We start from the raw sequence: 18,386 nt of genomic DNA, 5'->3' as shown, positions 1-18,386 counted from the left end.
AATATATATCCCATAATATACTGCTTCGAAGATCTTGACGAGCCCAACACAACCCCCAACCTTTAGTGGGGATGTACACCATTTTTCGGCAATCTGAGATTGTTTCGAGGCCAAAATGACCCTCAGAAGATCTCAACCACACATTTTGAACAAAAAAATCAAGCTTCACCAATAACACAATTGAAGTAACAATTTTGAGTACCTGATTTTGTACAATATCTTGTACACATATAACTCAGAAGTGCCTCTGTTGTATACTATATATGATTATACTTCTCAAGTTAAACATTAATGCATGGGTAGATGTACTATATATTTATAGATTTGTATTTTTTTGTTTTGTTTGGCATGATAACTATTTTTGCCAAATTTATAGATAATATTTGTTCATTTGACCATTAGATAGATGAGAAATTGTCTTGGTAGGTAACATATGTCATATTCGGTGGTTCATCTCAACAACAATGTTACCAAAGTATGGTTTCTTTCCCTTTCCTTCCGTAGTCCAATTTCATCAAATAGAGTTTGTAGAATACGAAGCCTATAACAATGTAGAAAAGAATGAAAACTGTAAATAAACACTCATACAATGCACACAAGGATTTTTGCGGTTTGACAAGATTGCCTATATTCACGGTGAGATAAGGTCTCTTTACATCCACTCATCCTCACACCTCTCTCAGATTGCATTACAAAAAAAAAAAAAAGCTGGTTGAGGTGTGCTATAGAGGAAGGGGATTAGGGGTTTCAGAGAGATGGGTAGTAGTTGGTGTGAGGGCGATATTGAGAGGGAGGAGGAAATCGAATGGGGTGGGGGTGGGGGTGGGGGTGGGGGTGGGGGGGGGGGGTTGTGGGAGAAAGGGACAAGCTGATGGGGAAAGGGGTTATAGTGGTAGGGGCTGGGAACAAGTATAATGGTGTGGGGTTGCAACAATGCAAGAAAGGAGGGGTGAGGATGGTCACATGGGGAAGAGGGTGTAGGGTGAGGTTGGGCAGGACGGGGCAGGGGAAGAGTTAGGCGGTGTGCGTGGGGGAGGGATTGTAGGGCTGGGCGGGGGTAGGCCATAGGAAGGGTGGGATTGGGTTGCAAGGAAGGGCAGGAAAGCGAGGGTGTGGATTGGGGGAGGAACAAAGGGAGTTGAGTGGTTGCGTGGGGAAGAAGATGGTGTGGGATGGGGCTGGGCAATGGTGGTAGTGGCAATCGCGATGTTAATGGCAGTGATTGGGGATATAATTGAAAATATCAAAATAAATACTCCAAATATAATTTCACAAACGTTGGATACCTTAGATGCATTTTTCGACAAACATTAGATATCCAAAATGTCAATTCTCCAATATGTTTTGATCTCTCCTTTTGATGACTTAAATACTTAATTTACTAAAAGGATAGAAAATATTATAGATCTGAATTTTGGGTGGCAATAAGCTAATGCATTTGTTACTTCACAAATGGCTAAAAGAGAACCAAGCAACCAAAAAAAAAAGTTATAGAAGATGTATGATTTCTATGATCTAATGTAGAATGAGGGCTATACTTGGATTGATTGATTGTTTGTGTATCTATCTAACTTTTCAACTCCCCCTGTCCAAAAGGTTCCAATTACCAAATGCCTACACAACACTAGTTTTTGACTTGATGGAGCCATGCTTAAGGAACCAATGAGAAATTTGTTTCATGTATATGTAGATAGGGGCAACACTACCTATGCCTTGTTAATATTCCAATTAATCTTTGATGCGTAACTATTTATTCTCCTCCATTATGTTAGGCTGAACTGTTGAAGGTTGAAGGTTGAAGGTTGAAGAGGAAGAAGATAAAAAGAAAAAAAAAAATTCTTTCTTTTAGAAAGGAAGGAATGATCAAGTGTGACACAAGCGTGACATGACTATAACCAAATAGAAGTAATCAGAACGAAAAGTTTAATTAGAAAGAAGTAAGATTCCCTTTGGATCACATTCACGATTACACACAAACACACAGACCTCACTTTGTCTGACTCGTCAATCAAATAAAGTACTCAGGTACGTATCCATTGCTCACCACCCACGTGTCACCATCTTCCTTTCGACACTTATGCCACCACATGACTATTAACTATCCAAAATCCTTTTTGCATAGTAGTTTTAGCTTTGTACAATATTTCAACATTTCAAATTTTCAAACCACATTTAAACCCAAAAGAGACAACCTTGCCATCATCACGTTTTATCACAACATGGCTATCTTTTTTTTTTTTGGATGATAAGAAAAGAAACACAAAGCAAAGAGGGTTATACACCTGATTAGGGGTGGGGGGTGTCAACGGGCCGGTTCGGGCCGGTTTCGGTTCGAGCTTTTCGGTTTCGGTGTGATTTTTATACAAACCGAAACCAAACCATTAAGAAATATTTGGTTTCGATGCGGTTTGGTTTCGGGCCGGTTTCAATTTATGATAACGGTTTGGTTTCGGGCCGGTTTCGGTTTATGACAACGGTTTGGATTCGGTTTGGTACCGGTTTTATATGACTACTAAGATCCGATAAGTGCTTTTTTTTTTTTCTTTCTCTTATAAGAACAACATTTGAACGTTAGATAAAAGTTCATATCATATGGAAGTGGAACCCAAGAAGATTTTCAAATGCAATTACAATATGTGACCCACTTAAAAGTCCATACAACATCTACTTAAAAATTCATGCAACATTTACTTAAAAGTCCATACAACATTGAACATCCACTTAAAAGTTTTAAAAGTTCAACATTTAAAAATTCATGCAACATTTATTTAAAAGTCCATACAACATTGAACATCTACTTAAAAGTCTTAAAAGTTCAACATTAAGAATTAATGTTCCCTTAAAATAATTATGTTCTTCATTCCTCAAGAACGATAACACAACATAAGATTTGAGAGTTGAGACCAAAAGTGAAATAACATGTCCTGCACACACAAGAATAAAATATATATATATATATTTAACTCCAAAGATCAACAATTGTTATATTTTCTTAAGAATCAAATAATAAATAGTGAAATGTGTGCAAATGCAAACTACCTTTTCAACAGGCTCGAGCAAATCCTTCTCTATCTATTATAACCTGAAGGCTCATCAGTCACCGATCTCCCTTTCAATCTGCAACTGTCCAAGCACATTTCCTAGCGCGTTATCCACATCAACGGGATCATCAACATGTTCAGCTACATACATAAGAATATAAGATAGTAATTTAGCAACTAAAGTAAGCAAAAATGAAAAATAACTTAATGGAAATTGAAAAATTACATCTGAAATCTATATCAAACATCCAGTCTCGAAGACATATTAGTGCTTCAGCGTTGGTAGGTAGTAGTTTGCTCCGATATTTGTCAATAACACGACCCCCAACGCTAAAAGCTGACTCAGATGCAACCGTTGAAACTGGTATAGCTAAGACATCACGAGCCATCCGAGCCACATCTGGATACCTTAACCCATTCGCCTTCCAAAAAGCCAACATATCATACTCATCATCATGATCACTGAATGGAATCTTGGGTTCATCTAGATACACATCTAGCTGATATTTAGTTCCATTATCTGCCTCAGCAATCACAGATTGCATAAATTCCTATAGAAATTGAAAAATATGAGTCATTAATAAGATTAGCAATGAATATGGAAACTTGCAACTTAAAAAATAAATCAAAATTACAAGAAATATAAAATTTACTTACAGTTATGGTTCTAGATTTCCCAGGACGAGTGAACAGTACTGGAATCTCATAATCACTTGCATTCATACTCTTGTATTCATTAAAAAGCTGATACAAAGCAGATTTCACATTGTTTCCCATATCAATTCCAGTTGGGTCCAAAGGAGCAAGCTTAGCAAATGCCCAAGTCAAAAAACTAAGTTTGTAACGAGGATCGAACACCAAGGCAATGGCCAAAATTGGACTATAGTTCCTCCAATATTTGTCAAATTTCTTTTTCATTTCAATTGCCATTGGCCTCATAAAACTAAGCCCATGTGATACCTCTTCTAACAAACTTTTGTGAATCTCCCAAACATTTTCAAAATACAAATTTGATGTAGGATACTTAGAACCTGAAAGCAAAACAGTGATTTCATAGAAGGGATGCAAAAAATCCATCAATTTTTCAATCTTTAACCATTGATCAGAATCTGGACAAGTTTTATAATTGTCCTCCACTAGTCCAAGGTTCTCAAATGCTTTCCGATAAAATAAAGCAGAATTAAGCATGATATAAGTTGAGTTCCACCTTGTGGTGACATCTCCATGCAACCCCTTACTACTTGGTAATGACAATTGCTTATAAATATCCAAGAATTTCATTTTCCTTGCTTGTGATCCTTTCACATAGGCTATACTAGATCGAATCAATGCCACAGACTTGTCTATGTGCTTTAGTCCATCTTGTACAATGAGACTGAGAATATGAGCACAACACCTATTATGAAAGAATTCTCCTTTACATAAAAGAGCATTCTTCAAATTCAGATTTTTCTTCAACAACTCAACAAAGCTGAAATTAGAAGTAGCATTATCCAAAGTAATTGAAAACAATTTTCGATCAATACCCCACTCAGACAAGATCTTTGAAACCATTTCACAAATATTGATGCCAGTATGTGGAGGTGGCATGATGCAAAACTTCAATAATTTCTTATGCAACACCCAATCCTTATCAATATAATGGCCAGTCAAAGATAAGTATCCATCATTGGTGATGGATGTCCATAGATCACTTGTCAAAGAAATCTTCCCATTAAATGATTTGAGTAGATTATGGATTCTACTGGACTCCAAATTGTAAAACTTCAAAATCTCCGCCATTTGTGTGTTGCGGGTAATATGGGTGTAGTCAGGAAAAATGTATGTGATTAATTCCCTAAACTCCTCATACTCAACAAAGATTAAAGGTAACTCATGTCTCACAATAAGCCTCGTGACCTTATCACGCACCCAGACTTGGTCAACCTTTTTATCTCTTAACATTAATTTCCCATCATTAACACCCAGAGTCATTTGGGTTGGTCCTTTGTTTTCCCGTTTTGGGCAATGTAAAATATGTCTCCTAAGGGTTCCAGTTCCATTAGTAGTACTATCAGCCTTATAGATTTGCCTACACCTATTGCATTTCGCTCGTTCCTTCCCATCACTAAAACCCTTCCCCTCAAGAATTTCAAACTCCTCCCAAACAATACTCCTTCTTTTTCTCTTGGTAACATCTATTTCAACAGTTGTTGTGCCAGCAGGTTCTGTTGCTGAAATTCCAGGAATGTAAAGTCCATCATCGGACATCACATCAGCATCTGAGCCACAATCGGGCTCATCTTCCATGTTGACTTGTGTGTTGGACATTTCTATAACTATAATTAATAGAAAAACATATAACAAAATAGAAAACATTTTAACAACAATATTTGTGAATTTGTGACAAGTGCTATCATATAATGACTCAGAACTTGAACTTAAGGCTTAGCAAATAAAAATCTAAGATTCTAAGTAGGAAAAGAAAGTGTTGAAGTATCAAAATCAGAAGTTCAAGAAAGTTCCTATTGCTCCCCAATTCAACAAATAAAAGTGTGAAATACCAATAAAACTGCAATGTCCTCCAATCTGACTCAAGTCACTTGGAAGGGTATGAGATGGGACGAACTTGAGCTATGATTAGTTGATTACCCATAGGTCATAGGACTTTAAAAAGCCAGGCTATGCAAGGGAATTCAAAACTTTACCACTTTGAGTTTATTATCCAATGATGCACTCCCTTTGATCAACAAATGCTTAGTGATACAATCATTCCAGTTATGGGAGAGTAAGAGAGTATATAACCCACAAGACTAGAAGACACTTCATGAAATGTGGAGGTGTAGAGTATGTAACTGAACAACTTTAACCATCATTTTAAAATTAAATTAAAACATCTCTTTTCTTCAATTACATGATATCAGTAATCAACAGTTGAGGAAATAAGCATGTGGCTATTTATAACACCAACTAATTAATATGTGGACTAAGACACGTATGCAATACGATCAATGGATTTTGCCAGGCTGGGAGTGTTTAGATCATTTACCTAATTTCCATTTTAACTCACAAATTGGTTCCTAGCAAACCAGTCCCAAGTTGAACCTTCAAAGAGGTGAGTATATATTTCTAGAACAAGTGTAGTGCGAAACTCACACTCAAAAACCTAGAAAGACTGGCAAGGTTGGGGGGGGGGGGTTGGATGAAAAGGGACAGAGGATAGAATCCAGATAAACAAAAGGAATCCAAAATAATTATTTCCGTAGACCTGCCAAATGCTATCCATCAAACATCATTCAAATCTCATGAAAAAGCAACATAACTACTCAACAGTACCAATAAATCCAATTTCTCGCAAAACAAAGATCACTGAGAATTAAAGAACAATCTTAAGTATAACTGTATAAGTATCACAAAATTTCAGAACTTCAACAGTCAGTTTGAATCTGAAGATCCAAAAAAATTAAAAAAAAAAGAAGTTCAGAAGAAACTAATTCCAAAAACAAAACAAAGCAGTGACACAGAAATTAGAAATGAAGAATCAGGAGTTGAGATTGGAAAAAAGAAGAAGGGATAATCAGAACCTAACTCCGGTGCTGCCGAGTGACCTTGAGCCCTTGAGCCTTGAGGCTTGATTGCTTGAACAGTTTAACTCTTGAAGCTTGAGTGTCGTTGAGGGATTGAGGAGTGAGGAGTGAGGACTGAGGAAGTGAGGAGTGCCGCGCGCTGCGCTTGCCTGCCTCGCTGCCCGCCATTCTTGCCTTGCCGCCTGTTGCCTCTGCCTTGCCAGCTGCGCTGCTGTCGAGAGTCGAGAATAGAGAACTCGAGACGAGAGAGGAGAGACTGAGAGAGTGAAAGAGATTAGGCCATTAGGGCATTTAGGGGGGAGTAAGTGATTTTCGGGCCTAACGATTCGGGTTGGGTTCGGGCCTAACAGTTCGGGTTTGCGGTGCACCGTCGGTCTGGTCCGGACCGAACCAAACCGAACCCGGTTGATCTCTGGATCCACAAACCGAACCCAAACCACTAAGGGATCAGTCCGGTGTGGTCCGGGCTCGTTCAGGTCGGTTCGGGCCGGTTTCAGCGGGTCGGGCTGGGTATTGACACCCCTACATCCAACTGTAGTTAGTCCAGTGGTAGAATATCCTGCACAAATCAAAATAGGAAAATTAAACATAGGAAGTTTAAAAGAAGATGGGGGAATTGATAGGGAATCCACATGGTCCATTACAGCTAAGGGCGAAGATGTGGGTGGGGATATGTTTAGATTCGAAATTCACTTTTGAATGTTTTTTAAAACCCACAAAGGATCAGGCTTTTCCAAAGCCACCACAACTCTATTCCTAAGAGCCCAAATAAAATAACAAGTAATAAAGAAAACATTGAAAAACCATAAACATAAACGTTTGTCAGACTTGAACTGGAGAAAAAAAGACAAGCAGAGAGATTTGATATCAACCAAAGATATACGGTCGGTTCTTAGCCCCAAAGGACCTCCCACCCAAATGCGTTTGACCCAATCACAAGAAAAGAACAGGTGCCATGATGATTCAACACCAGCTCCACATAAAGCACAAGTGGAGTCAATCTGGATCCAGTTCGAGAGAGTATCCTTAGTAATAAGTCCTGCACGTAACAAACGCCACATGAAACTTTTAAATTTAGGATGAATCTGAATATTCCAAAAGAATTTCCACCAAGAAAAATCAACAGTAGACAAAGCAGAGCAATGAGAACTCAGTTCAAGGGCAGCTAATTTGGTGGTTAGAATACCATTGTTTGCTTTGATACACCACCACTTATCATCAAAGTCAAAAATATCAATAGATTGTATTAGGGTAGTGATTGAGTGGGGTAAATTGGGATTAAACAGATTTGAGTTCCAACGAGTGTCTTGTAAGAAGGACTTTACCACCATTGTTCGGTCCAAAGGGGATAATGGAATAGAGGATACGTCAGAGAGATTACCGGGCAATCCTGGGATCCACTTATCAAACCAAACATACGTAGAGGAACCATTACCTAGTTTTTTAACCACCATCTTTTCTAATTTAGGTATGGCATGCAAAATGCTATTCCACACCCAAGAACCTTTCTTTTTCCTTATCCATGGGTCAAAGAGAGAGTGATTGTGGAAATACTTGGCTTTGAGAATCCGGGCCCATAAGGAGGAAGGCTCAATGATCAACCTACACCCAAACCTCATTAAAAGAGCATTGTTATGAGTTTCTACCTTGCGAAACCCAAGCCCCCCATGAGACTTGGGAGTGCACATTTTATCCTAAGAGATAAGGGTAGCTTTTTTCCTTGAGGTTTTGCCATTCCCCAACCAGAAATTAATTAAGACAGATGGAATCAATTTTACGACACGTTCTTAAGGGGAAACGGAAACAGTTCATTAAAAAAGCTGGTGTTGAAGCAAGCACAGAATTAATAAGTACGCTACGACCAACATAAGTTAAAAGATTAGCTTTCCAAGATGTAAGCTTCTTTTGCAGTCTAGCAATTACATCCTCCAACTCTCTATGTTTGGACCTGCCATGAAACAAGTTAGTACTCAAATACACTGAATCCATAGACATTTTCTTAATACCTAAAAGAGAAGAAAGAGAAATTCGATCAGCATGAGGAACATTCCTGCTAAAATGAATACTGCTTTTAGACAAGTTTATCTGCTGGCCCGATAAATCCGAGAACAGATCAAGAATAGCTTTAATAGTAAACAAGTCCTCAGAGTTGACACGACAAAAGATGAAAATATCATCTGCAAAAAGAAGATGTGTGACCTCAGGCGCATAATTAGAAATTTTGATCCCCTTAAACAAATTCAATTCTCTGTAGGTGGAGAAAAGATGGGATAAAACTTCCATGGCAACAAGGAACAGGTACGGACTAAGAGGGCATCCCTGCCTTAATCCCCTAGAAACAGTGAAGAATTCAAAAGGACTCCCATCCAGCTTGATAGAACAACATGGCTATCTTATTCTACGATTAATATGTGAAAAAGTGATTGTGTCTATTTAAAATTTGGGAGAGGGATGGGTATCCTAGCAACCTATATGTCTATCTCTTTCTTCCTCTCTTTGAAATGACTTCTTTACCCCTAAAAGGGAGGAAGAGAGAGATAGACACATAGGATGCTAGCATACGATAAACCACTAGCATACCCAACATTTTCCCTTAGGCCCTGGTTATTTAAGAGGGGAAGGTAAGGTGTGATTGTTGGGAATATGGGACCCATATGTTGGTAGGGTTGTGATGGGGTGAAAATGTTGAGGTAAAGTTACTTTTCCCATGAATGATAACCAAAGTCCCATTAATTTGGTGGGACTTTGGATAAAATATGGGTGGGATTTTGAACTACCACATCAGTAGACAAAGCAATTAATGATGTACTCTAAGCTTTGGTGGGACTTTAGATAGCAAATAGGTGGGATTTTGAAGTATCACATCAGTAGACAAAACAATTAATGATGTCCCTTGAGCTTTGGTGGGACTTTGGATAACAAACGGGTGGGTTTTTGAAGTATCACATCAACAGATAAAACTGAGCTTTTGTAAGTTTACCACCCTAAATTAATCAAACAAGATTGGGGTGAGATTTTAAAGTGTCACATCAGCATGTTCTCACCCAAATTCTCACACCCCACCTAAGTTCCTTCTAAACAAACGGGACCTTAAAGTTTAAAGGAAAGGATTTGTTGGCTGATCACGTGGCTCCTTCAACAATGCGTGGCCCAATTAGAAGGCATGTAAGGGCATTCAACAAGATGGGTGGGGTTGTCATTACATCTCATGTGTGTGAGCATAGGGGAGACTGACTACTAGCAAGACATCAACCCATTGAACAAATAATTGTGAAGAACCGCTTACTAGATTGGTTGGAGATTTGCCAATTGACGTACTTGCCCCCACGACACCCTTTCCCCCTCCCCCTTCCCCCTTCCCCCTTCCCTCTCCCTCCCTTGGTAGTTGTACTTCTGTCAGGGGACGCCAAGAAATTAAACCCAACTAAACTCCCCCAAGCCCAATTAATCATCCCCCACCCCCCAAAAAAAAAAAAAACAAAAAAAAACAAAAACATATGACGAGAAGCTCTCAACCTTTCAAGATATAAAAAAGGCATAAAAGGATAAACCAACCGAGCATAACACCTTAGCCACAACAATACCCTCAAAATCTTGAGACACTTGGCACCATGATCTTGTCTCCTACTACTCATTATGCACATCTGTGATATTCATTATTTTTAGACAATGTATAATAAAAGGATACATTGCACCACAGGTTCTATGTATGCGTCTATCCATGGTTAATTTCATTTATTTTGAGCCACATGGATGCTAACCTTTTTCATATATTTCAACTATAAGATTGAAGGGTGTCTTTTTTAAAACCAACCCACCCACCCTCCTCTTCTTAAAAAAATAAAAAATAAAAAATAAAAAAAAGAGATAGTTTTCTGTCCGGAAGTGTGGTTTACGTCAGTATTCCCATAGGTGTATCTCCCTCCAACACCTTGGATCGCCTAGACACCATGGCAACTATGAATTAGACATCTCACTCATGAAAATAATCCAAATTCAATCATTTTTTTTTTTTTTTTTTGATAAATCTAAACTCAATCATTACAATCTTCTAATTTTCAAAACAACCATTTAAACCTTAAAACACCCAAACGCCTAAATTATTTTTCAAAACAAATTGCCATCTCTGAGAACATTGTTCAAAATTGAAATTTACTATTTTTCTTTGCTTTATTATGATTCTTGGTAAAATTAATGAGACTCACTTGAAACATAAGTAGGGAGGATGACACCAACCTTTCACTAAAAGTTGGCCACTTTTTACCTGCTACGCATGTGGAATAAATGGCCCTCAAAGTTGCACCTTAGTTGAAATTCCATCTTTATAACCAAAACAAATGGAAATTAATTTTCTGACTAGCTAATAGAGTAATAGAGAAATAATTATGTCTAACCATATGTAATAACATTTTATAGTTCGAAAATGTCTCTATGTTCTTCAATTATGCTACTAAGTCTTTCCTCCTTTGAATATTTTACATTGGGAAATTAGGGTTATCACCACTTTTCAAATTATGCTTTGAACTTCATGTAGAAGTTTCACTCTTGAAACTAAGGCTGTGTTTGGTATGCATTCTTGGAATGCATTCTAGGTCAATTTCGTATTCTTGGACGATAAAAACAACAATTTTATCATCCGAGAATGCAAAATCAACCTAAAAGAATGCATACCAATCACAGCTTAAGGGAATACCTAAGAGTAAAATTTCAAGTGTATGAAATCATTTCATGATAACAACTACTAGCGCAGTTGGTTGGCATTTCGCTACTAGATTAATGTAAGCATCGTAGGTGGAGATCATGAGTATTCACTCTCCTCTCTTCCCCCCCCCCCCCCCTTCTTCACTTCTCCCCCCTCCCCTCTAGTAGTTGTAGTTCAAAGTCTCACGTGGCATCATTGTAAGGTAAGCTGATCCTTAAAAAAAAAAAGGGCACTTTTTTATAATAGTTAGTATGAAATCATAAATAAGATTTGAAAAGTAAGATTGACTCTAATTTTCCCTTTGCATTATTAGGTAGTATAACACTTTTTTGTAAATTTCGTAATTTTTTACGAGCTGAGACATTCTATTCTAGTGCATTATTCTTTGTATCCTTCCTGGGGTTGATCTTCCCTTTCTTCTATCTTCAACAACTAGTAAATTATCTTTTTTGGAAAAAAAAAGTGTCTAAATGACACCTCTAATTTTTTTTATTAACAAATGACACCTCTATTGGTGTATTTAGAATTTGACACCTTCATTTGGTTTTCCCTTGTCTTATTCTCAAAAGCATTTAATGCATTTTTTCTATTAGGGTAAATCTATCATGTTACATAGGAATTGCATCAAATGTTGTAATAAATGAATTTCAATTTCTAATAAATTTCTTTTTTACCCCTACATTAAATATTGCATTAAGTACATTTTGGGAATTAAACAAAGGGCAAAAAAGTTTATAAATCTAGTGACACCTTAGAGAGCAAGAATTAATGATGAATTCACTATTCCACGAGTCCAACCATAACATCAAATCACCTTAGATGAAGAGATTCACTCTTCACCCTAATTGGAGGGAAACTTTCCCCACTCCCAATTAACTTATTCTGCAAAGTTTGCAAGACCATGTTCAATGATTTAGGGGCCAGGTCCACCAGGATGAGGAACACCAAAGGTGTGTTAGGTATGCATTCTTGGACTGCATTCTAGGTTGATTTCGCATTCTCGAGCAATAAAAACAATTATTTTTATCATCCGAGAATGTGATATCGACCTAGAATGCATTCCAAGAATGCATACCAAACATTGTCTAAGGTTATGTTTGGTATGCATTCTCTCGGAATAGATTATGGGTGTAGAACACATTCTAAAATCCAATTCTTCACCATACGTTCTAGATCCAAAATCTATTCCAAGAATACATACCAAACACAACCTTTATGTATTCTCTTAAAAAGCAACAATATTTTATCTTAAAATTTGAGAACCACATAGATGTCCCCATTCCTACCCATGTTATATATCATTACCAAGTGTCCTATACATTTAATATAGTTTAGGATTAAAAACCCATTTAGATATTCAACTAGTTGAAGCACTTTTTGTTTCTATGATGTCCTTTGGTCCCTCGAGATCCTCCATTGGGTGACAACATATCTGACACTACCCCAATCCTTCCCATATGAAAAGAATGTATTATATATACCTCATCCTCATCACTTTGTTCTTACTTACTTCATGAGAATCTCTCTCTTAAAAGCATTCCTTCATCCTTTTTTTTTTTTTTTTGTCATAGCTCATAATTCTTAGTTTGAATCCTAAGTTTTGTATCTCATTAATTAAATGGTACAAAATTTGAGGAGCTCTTCTCCATTGCACATAGTGCTCTTATTCAATAAGACTTTCTATACCAAACTCTCCGTTGACAAATTGAGCCACAACCCCCCACCACCACCCCTACTATAGATATCTAAAAAGAAAAAAAAGAAAAAAGAAAAGGAGTATAAATGAACTTATATATATATTGGTCATGTTCATGGCCGACCATCCAAATGTCAGGCTAAGGTACTTCATAACATAACAAATAAATTGAAGAGACCCAAATGGAATGGACAGCTAAGTTTCACTGTATCACTACAGTGATCTTGATTTTTTTGTTTCTTTTTTCCTTTTTTTTGATGGTGGTGCAGCACCAACTACCCAAAAGAGAGAAAGACTTTGGAGGAGAAGAGAACAATAATAAGAAAAAAAAAATGTCACTTTCTCCTACTACCTAGCTGGGGAGGGCATAATGGAACACAAACCCACTAAGTAAAATGAGGCGTCTATGCCTCTTAAACTTACGTGTCTATTGTGTTCCTCCCCCTTTCCTCCCCGAATTTTTATCCTCTTCTGTTATAGTACGGTGTTATAACGCATTATGCGGTGCTGGAGATGCCATATGGTACAACATGCCCCACATGGTGCACATGACTTCTGCATCCGTCGCATGATGTGTTACAGCACCGTATTGTAATAGAAGAGGATAACGATTCGCCCCCCCTCCCCCTCCCCCTCCCCCTCCCCCTCACTTTCTTTCCTCAAGAACCCTAGTTGTTTTGTAAATGACAAGCTAACTAAAGTGTAATGCCTTACTTCTTTGGTTGAACATCTTGGTTCTTGTGTGGGTCAAGCTATGATGATGCTTTAAGGAAAACATGCATTCATGTCTCTTAGGATTTTTTGGGGAGGCCTTGAAGTATAATGGGGTGTTCATCCATTCTGGATTGAGAGGCTTATGCCCTCACAGATTTGATCTCAAAGGTGTTGTTCCTTGATTTTAGGATGCTTTTGGTTTGGTCATTGTGAGTCGTTCTGGTCTTGTGGTCCTAAGTGTTTTCTTAGTTTTGGACACCTTTTCCCTTATACTTAGATTGGCTGCCTTTGAGTTGTAATTGTTTTGTGAACCGAGGCTTAGCCTAACGGTTGGTTCCATGCTTTGTTGTGATGTAGGTGCCTAGGAGATCTTAGGATCGACTCGTCACATGTGTGTATAGTGTGTCCCCCCCTCGTCCTATCATTCACCCCTCCGGGAGGATATTACTTGGAATATATATATATATATATATATTTTGCTAAAGGTCATTAAAAAAATATATTATTATAAATTAAGATGAAAAAAAAAAATCACAAATTTGACTTGATATATTTCTAGAATATATTAGTACCTAATTAATGAAGATGATTTGTGCCACCCTACACTTGGAGCCACATGCTTTAATTCAGGAAATGTCAAATTTTAATTGGTCTGATTAGATAAAATTTTCCAAAATTAGATAAAGAAGAATTAGGTCATCAAATCAAATACTTTATTGTAAAGGGAGGAAGCAAGCAAATGGTGCAGATTCCTGGAGATGATTTATAATGAAATGACTAATTAATCCAAATTAATTTTGGGGGATAGAGAAGAGACCCACCAAAATTGGATAGATAGAGTCATGACAGCAAAGATTATCACTTTTGTAAAGCTCAGGTTTTTTTTGTCAAATGGGTGGCTTGATCGCATAATAGAAAGATTTGAAAAGACTTCGCTTTACAAGATTATCCAAAGGTAATAGCTAGCTACAAGATGGGAGACCCGCATATCTTAATCTAACTTTTGCATGTGCTTGTTAAAAACGATTTTTTATTGGTTGTTTGTTATTAATTGTACCATAATAAACTTGACTATCTTGATTAAGGACAGGTTTAGAATTTTTTTTGTCATCAGATCTCTTATTTGGAAGTATTAAGACAAAGTAAATCTTCTAATTAATGGATCCATCATGCCAATTAGATTAATTCCCCAAGGGGATAAAAATGGCCCATGGTAGGGTTTGAATCCATGAACTAGGGTTTGGTTTGAGGCAACCTGCTATAAAGTTTACCTCATTCATGATTGAATGTGGATCATGAGCATGCATGGTTTGAGGTATCGGATCGTCCGATACCGGCTATACGTATTGGTATCGCTAGACACCGAACACAATATTGTTAATTATACCCAAATATAACTATCCAATCAGGTCACGCCACGTAATCAAAGGGCCACGTCCCTATAGTAAACGAAGATCACCGGATCACTTCCGAAAGTTTTACTTGTGGGGAATCTACTAAAGATAGCGTGATACGACACATCAGCCTAGACTACTCTTTCCTTGTGCCAGCTTACTTCAATAAGGAAATTATTAGAGAAGCACTCCTCAATCCCTATGAAATAGGGATCACACTCCTAAAAGGACTCGACCAGTAACGCTCTCACCAAAGACAAAGCTTACCATATTGGGACTCTCTCCCTCGCCGCCTCGACCAGCCATAAGCGTGCTATATAAACTCAGGTATAATCACAACACATAGGATCAGAATTACTCTCAATTGTTGCTTAGAGAGATCTGACTTAGGCATTGGAGAGTCTCCCGCTGGTGCAAACTGGCTTTCTGGTGTCTTCTCTACTCTTCTGTGCAGGTTACTGCGTAGGAGAACAACCTGTGGAGATTTCTTGATGCAACAGATATCATACCAATATCGTATCAATGAAATGGTACGAACAAGGGTTAAAACAGTAAAAAACCCAATATTTTAAGAAAAATCATGAGTAAACTTGTCCGATACCGGAGGATATTGTTCTTGATTTGGATTCTATTGAAGAGATCAAGAACATTAAAGATTTTCAAAATTCGCACATTAGGTTGGGGGATTCTCACTGTATCAATAGTATAATCTTGTTTTTATCTCAGATTTCTACTTTTTTTCTTTTGGTTATAGTAACAGTTTTCTTATTGATGAAGTGGCTCACTAGTACTGTGGCTAAATTTGCTTTAATTAATAAGCTAGCTAGCTTTAAGGAATGTCTTTTTCTTGGTTTAGTTCTTGTCCTTCCTGGTTAACATGTAGTTTTTATTAGAAAGAAATGGAATAAGTACAAGGGAAATCTGCCAATCTACAATATTGGGGCGGCACAGCATAATGGAACAATGCTGGGGTTCATCCCTTTACAACTTAGAGGTACAGGTGGAACAATTTAGACTCTCCATTAATTAAAAAGAAAAACACTTGATGAATCGACCACTACCACCCAATTATCTACTGTTAGCTTTCATTTGGGAGGGGCCAACAACATCTATATTTTAGGGAAAAAGAGTTTGATTTTGATGACTTAGATGGCTAGCTATGTTCAATTGATTCATTCATATATTCATATGGATATGTATGAATATGGATGACTTAGATGACTAGCTATAAATGTTCAATTTGGACACATTGATGCTTCCACCAGATAGATGTAATGGAGTTGAGCCCTAGAACAATTATTTGTGGTTTTGAAGAGGGAGGTGATGAATTGCCTAGAAAACTAAATTAACAAATGATCATAATTAGAATGATTCATCAATATTTGCCTTGCAGAGTTCTTTTAGGCATCACTATGCCTAGTCAAGTATAATGCTTCATTATTTTTTACTTGGCAGTACATGGTTGTCCATGTGATAGAGGACCCCACATACATCTCAATGACCAAATTTTAGTCCAAAGTAAGCAAAGAAAGTTGCTCAAACTCTGATTCATAGTGGCAAATAGTGAAGCATTATATTTTCATTCATATTTGTTAGAATCACATACACATATGTACGTAGGCAGCCGTGCGATCTTACGTTTTGGTTCGGTCATTCCCCACTATGCATATGTTTTCCCCCACTATACTTCTATGCGTACATACACACATACTGCATACACACAAACTTTACAGTAGTCAGACCTAGTTGTCTAGCTTAGGTCAGCTTTCTTCCAAGCAATATTATTAAGCAAGCATAGTATTTAGAATTAATTAGCATGCTTAATTATCCGAATAGATTGGTTTACATAGAAAAAGACTGGCCATCGGGTAGGTGGTTGCTAGGTGTCTAACACTTTCTTAGCCTGTAAATTTGGCACTTCCCTAGAAACTCTAAAATGACCAATGCCTTATTCATTAGAGTCAATAACGAGTCCTAAACCCTAATCTAGGTGGCGATTCCAAATGAATATTAAAAAGAATATGAGGGGAAAAAAATACTATTTCCCAAGGTTGAACCCATCTCTCTTCTCACATACAATCTCACATATAGCTCCAGGAGAGGTGAGATGGGTGAGGGAAGGGAAGAGGATTGGTCCCCCAATAGGGATATACAGTGCACCACCTAGCCCATCACTAGGGCCACTGTTTGACGAGGTAGCAGCAACATTCCTATACCCCACACCTATATATTGTCTCTATGGGAAAAACCTAAACACGAGCAAAGGGGAGATCACTTTGTGAGGTGGCAAGTGGTGTAGAGAGTTTTTAGGTTTAGAAACTAATAGAAGAGAGAAAGAGTGAATCATATAGTGAAAGGAAGAAATTTACATAAAAAGGCAAAAGATCATGTGACATCATTGTTAAAACCAAGAGGGAGTTGTGCATACTGCCTACGGAACAGAAAAGAAAAAGTACGCATTAGGATAGTAAAAAATAGAAAGACCGAAAAAATAAAAAAAGAATTGAGCTGATTTCATATGGGTTTCGTCTTTGTACAAAAAGTCTGATTTCGTACGGAGAGTGCGATACAAAGGTTAGGTGATCCTAAGGTTTTTTGGGGTTTTAGACGTCGTTGAATGGGCGAATAGGGTCAATTATGCTCCAATGGTATAGATTATGTAGGTTCGTGTAAAAATCAACAATGATCAGGTCTGTTAAGGTTGATGACAGGCACGAAGGACACAGATCGGGTTAATTAGATGGTGGTGAACGGTTCAAGTTTTTTGATAGAACGTTTCAATGGATATAATGAATTTACTCTGTAGCAACAACATGTGAAGAATATTCTTACACGAGAGGGGACAATTAAGGCTCTCAAGAAGAAATAGGAAAAGGCAGAGAAGATGAAGGAAGTTCAGTGGCAAGAGTCGAGGGATCTAGCAAACAACACGATTCAGTTGTATCTTGTAGATAACATTTTTTGTGAGATCATCAGATTGGTGGATCTAGAGGAAGTCTGGGCAAAGATAGAGAGCAGGTACAAGTCCAAGTAATTCCAAATCAGATGTTTTTGAAAAAACACTTATATGGCCTTCGGTTATCAGAAGGAGCGAAACTTGAGGTGCACTTGGATGAGTTCAATATGATATTGACGGGATTGTTGACTATAGATGTTAAAATCAAAGAGAAGAACAAGACACTTATCCCGTTGGCTTCATTACCTCCTTGATTTGATCACATTGTGATTACGCTACGATATCTTATATAGTTCTACATATTTATTAGTTAATTA

The 18,386-nt window shown here is 37.5% G+C and overlaps 2 protein-coding genes across 2 annotated transcripts in view; both read right to left on the bottom strand.

Annotated features, from left to right (window-relative positions):
• Positions 1-17,892, bottom strand: part of LOC122666167 (protein Dr1 homolog) — a 47,880-nt gene extending 29,988 nt beyond the window's left edge. Inside the window, exons 1-2 of the mRNA XM_043862299.1 lie at positions 17,888-17,892; positions 4,665-4,670 (exon numbers count right to left, since the gene is read on the bottom strand). The gene's annotated coding sequence lies outside the window, so the exon portion shown is untranslated. The remainder of the gene's footprint in view (positions 1-4,664; positions 4,671-17,887) is intronic.
• LOC122665610 (zinc finger BED domain-containing protein RICESLEEPER 2-like) lies at positions 3,094-5,351 on the bottom strand. Its single transcript, XM_043861764.1, has 3 exons — positions 3,699-5,351; positions 3,268-3,592; positions 3,094-3,182 (listed from the first exon to the last, which is right to left on the bottom strand). Exons 1-3 carry the CDS (start codon positions 5,349-5,351, stop codon positions 3,094-3,096), a joined length of 2,067 nt encoding a protein of 688 aa, XP_043717699.1.
• Positions 17,893-18,386: the final 494 nt, after the last annotated feature.

Source organism: Telopea speciosissima, chromosome 6 (assembly GCF_018873765.1).
Source record: "Telopea speciosissima isolate NSW1024214 ecotype Mountain lineage chromosome 6, Tspe_v1, whole genome shotgun sequence".
In the NCBI taxonomy this organism is placed as follows: domain Eukaryota; kingdom Viridiplantae; phylum Streptophyta; class Magnoliopsida; order Proteales; family Proteaceae; genus Telopea; species Telopea speciosissima.
Note: the sequence above shows the minus strand (reverse complement) of the source record. Positions and strands in the feature narration are given on the sequence as shown.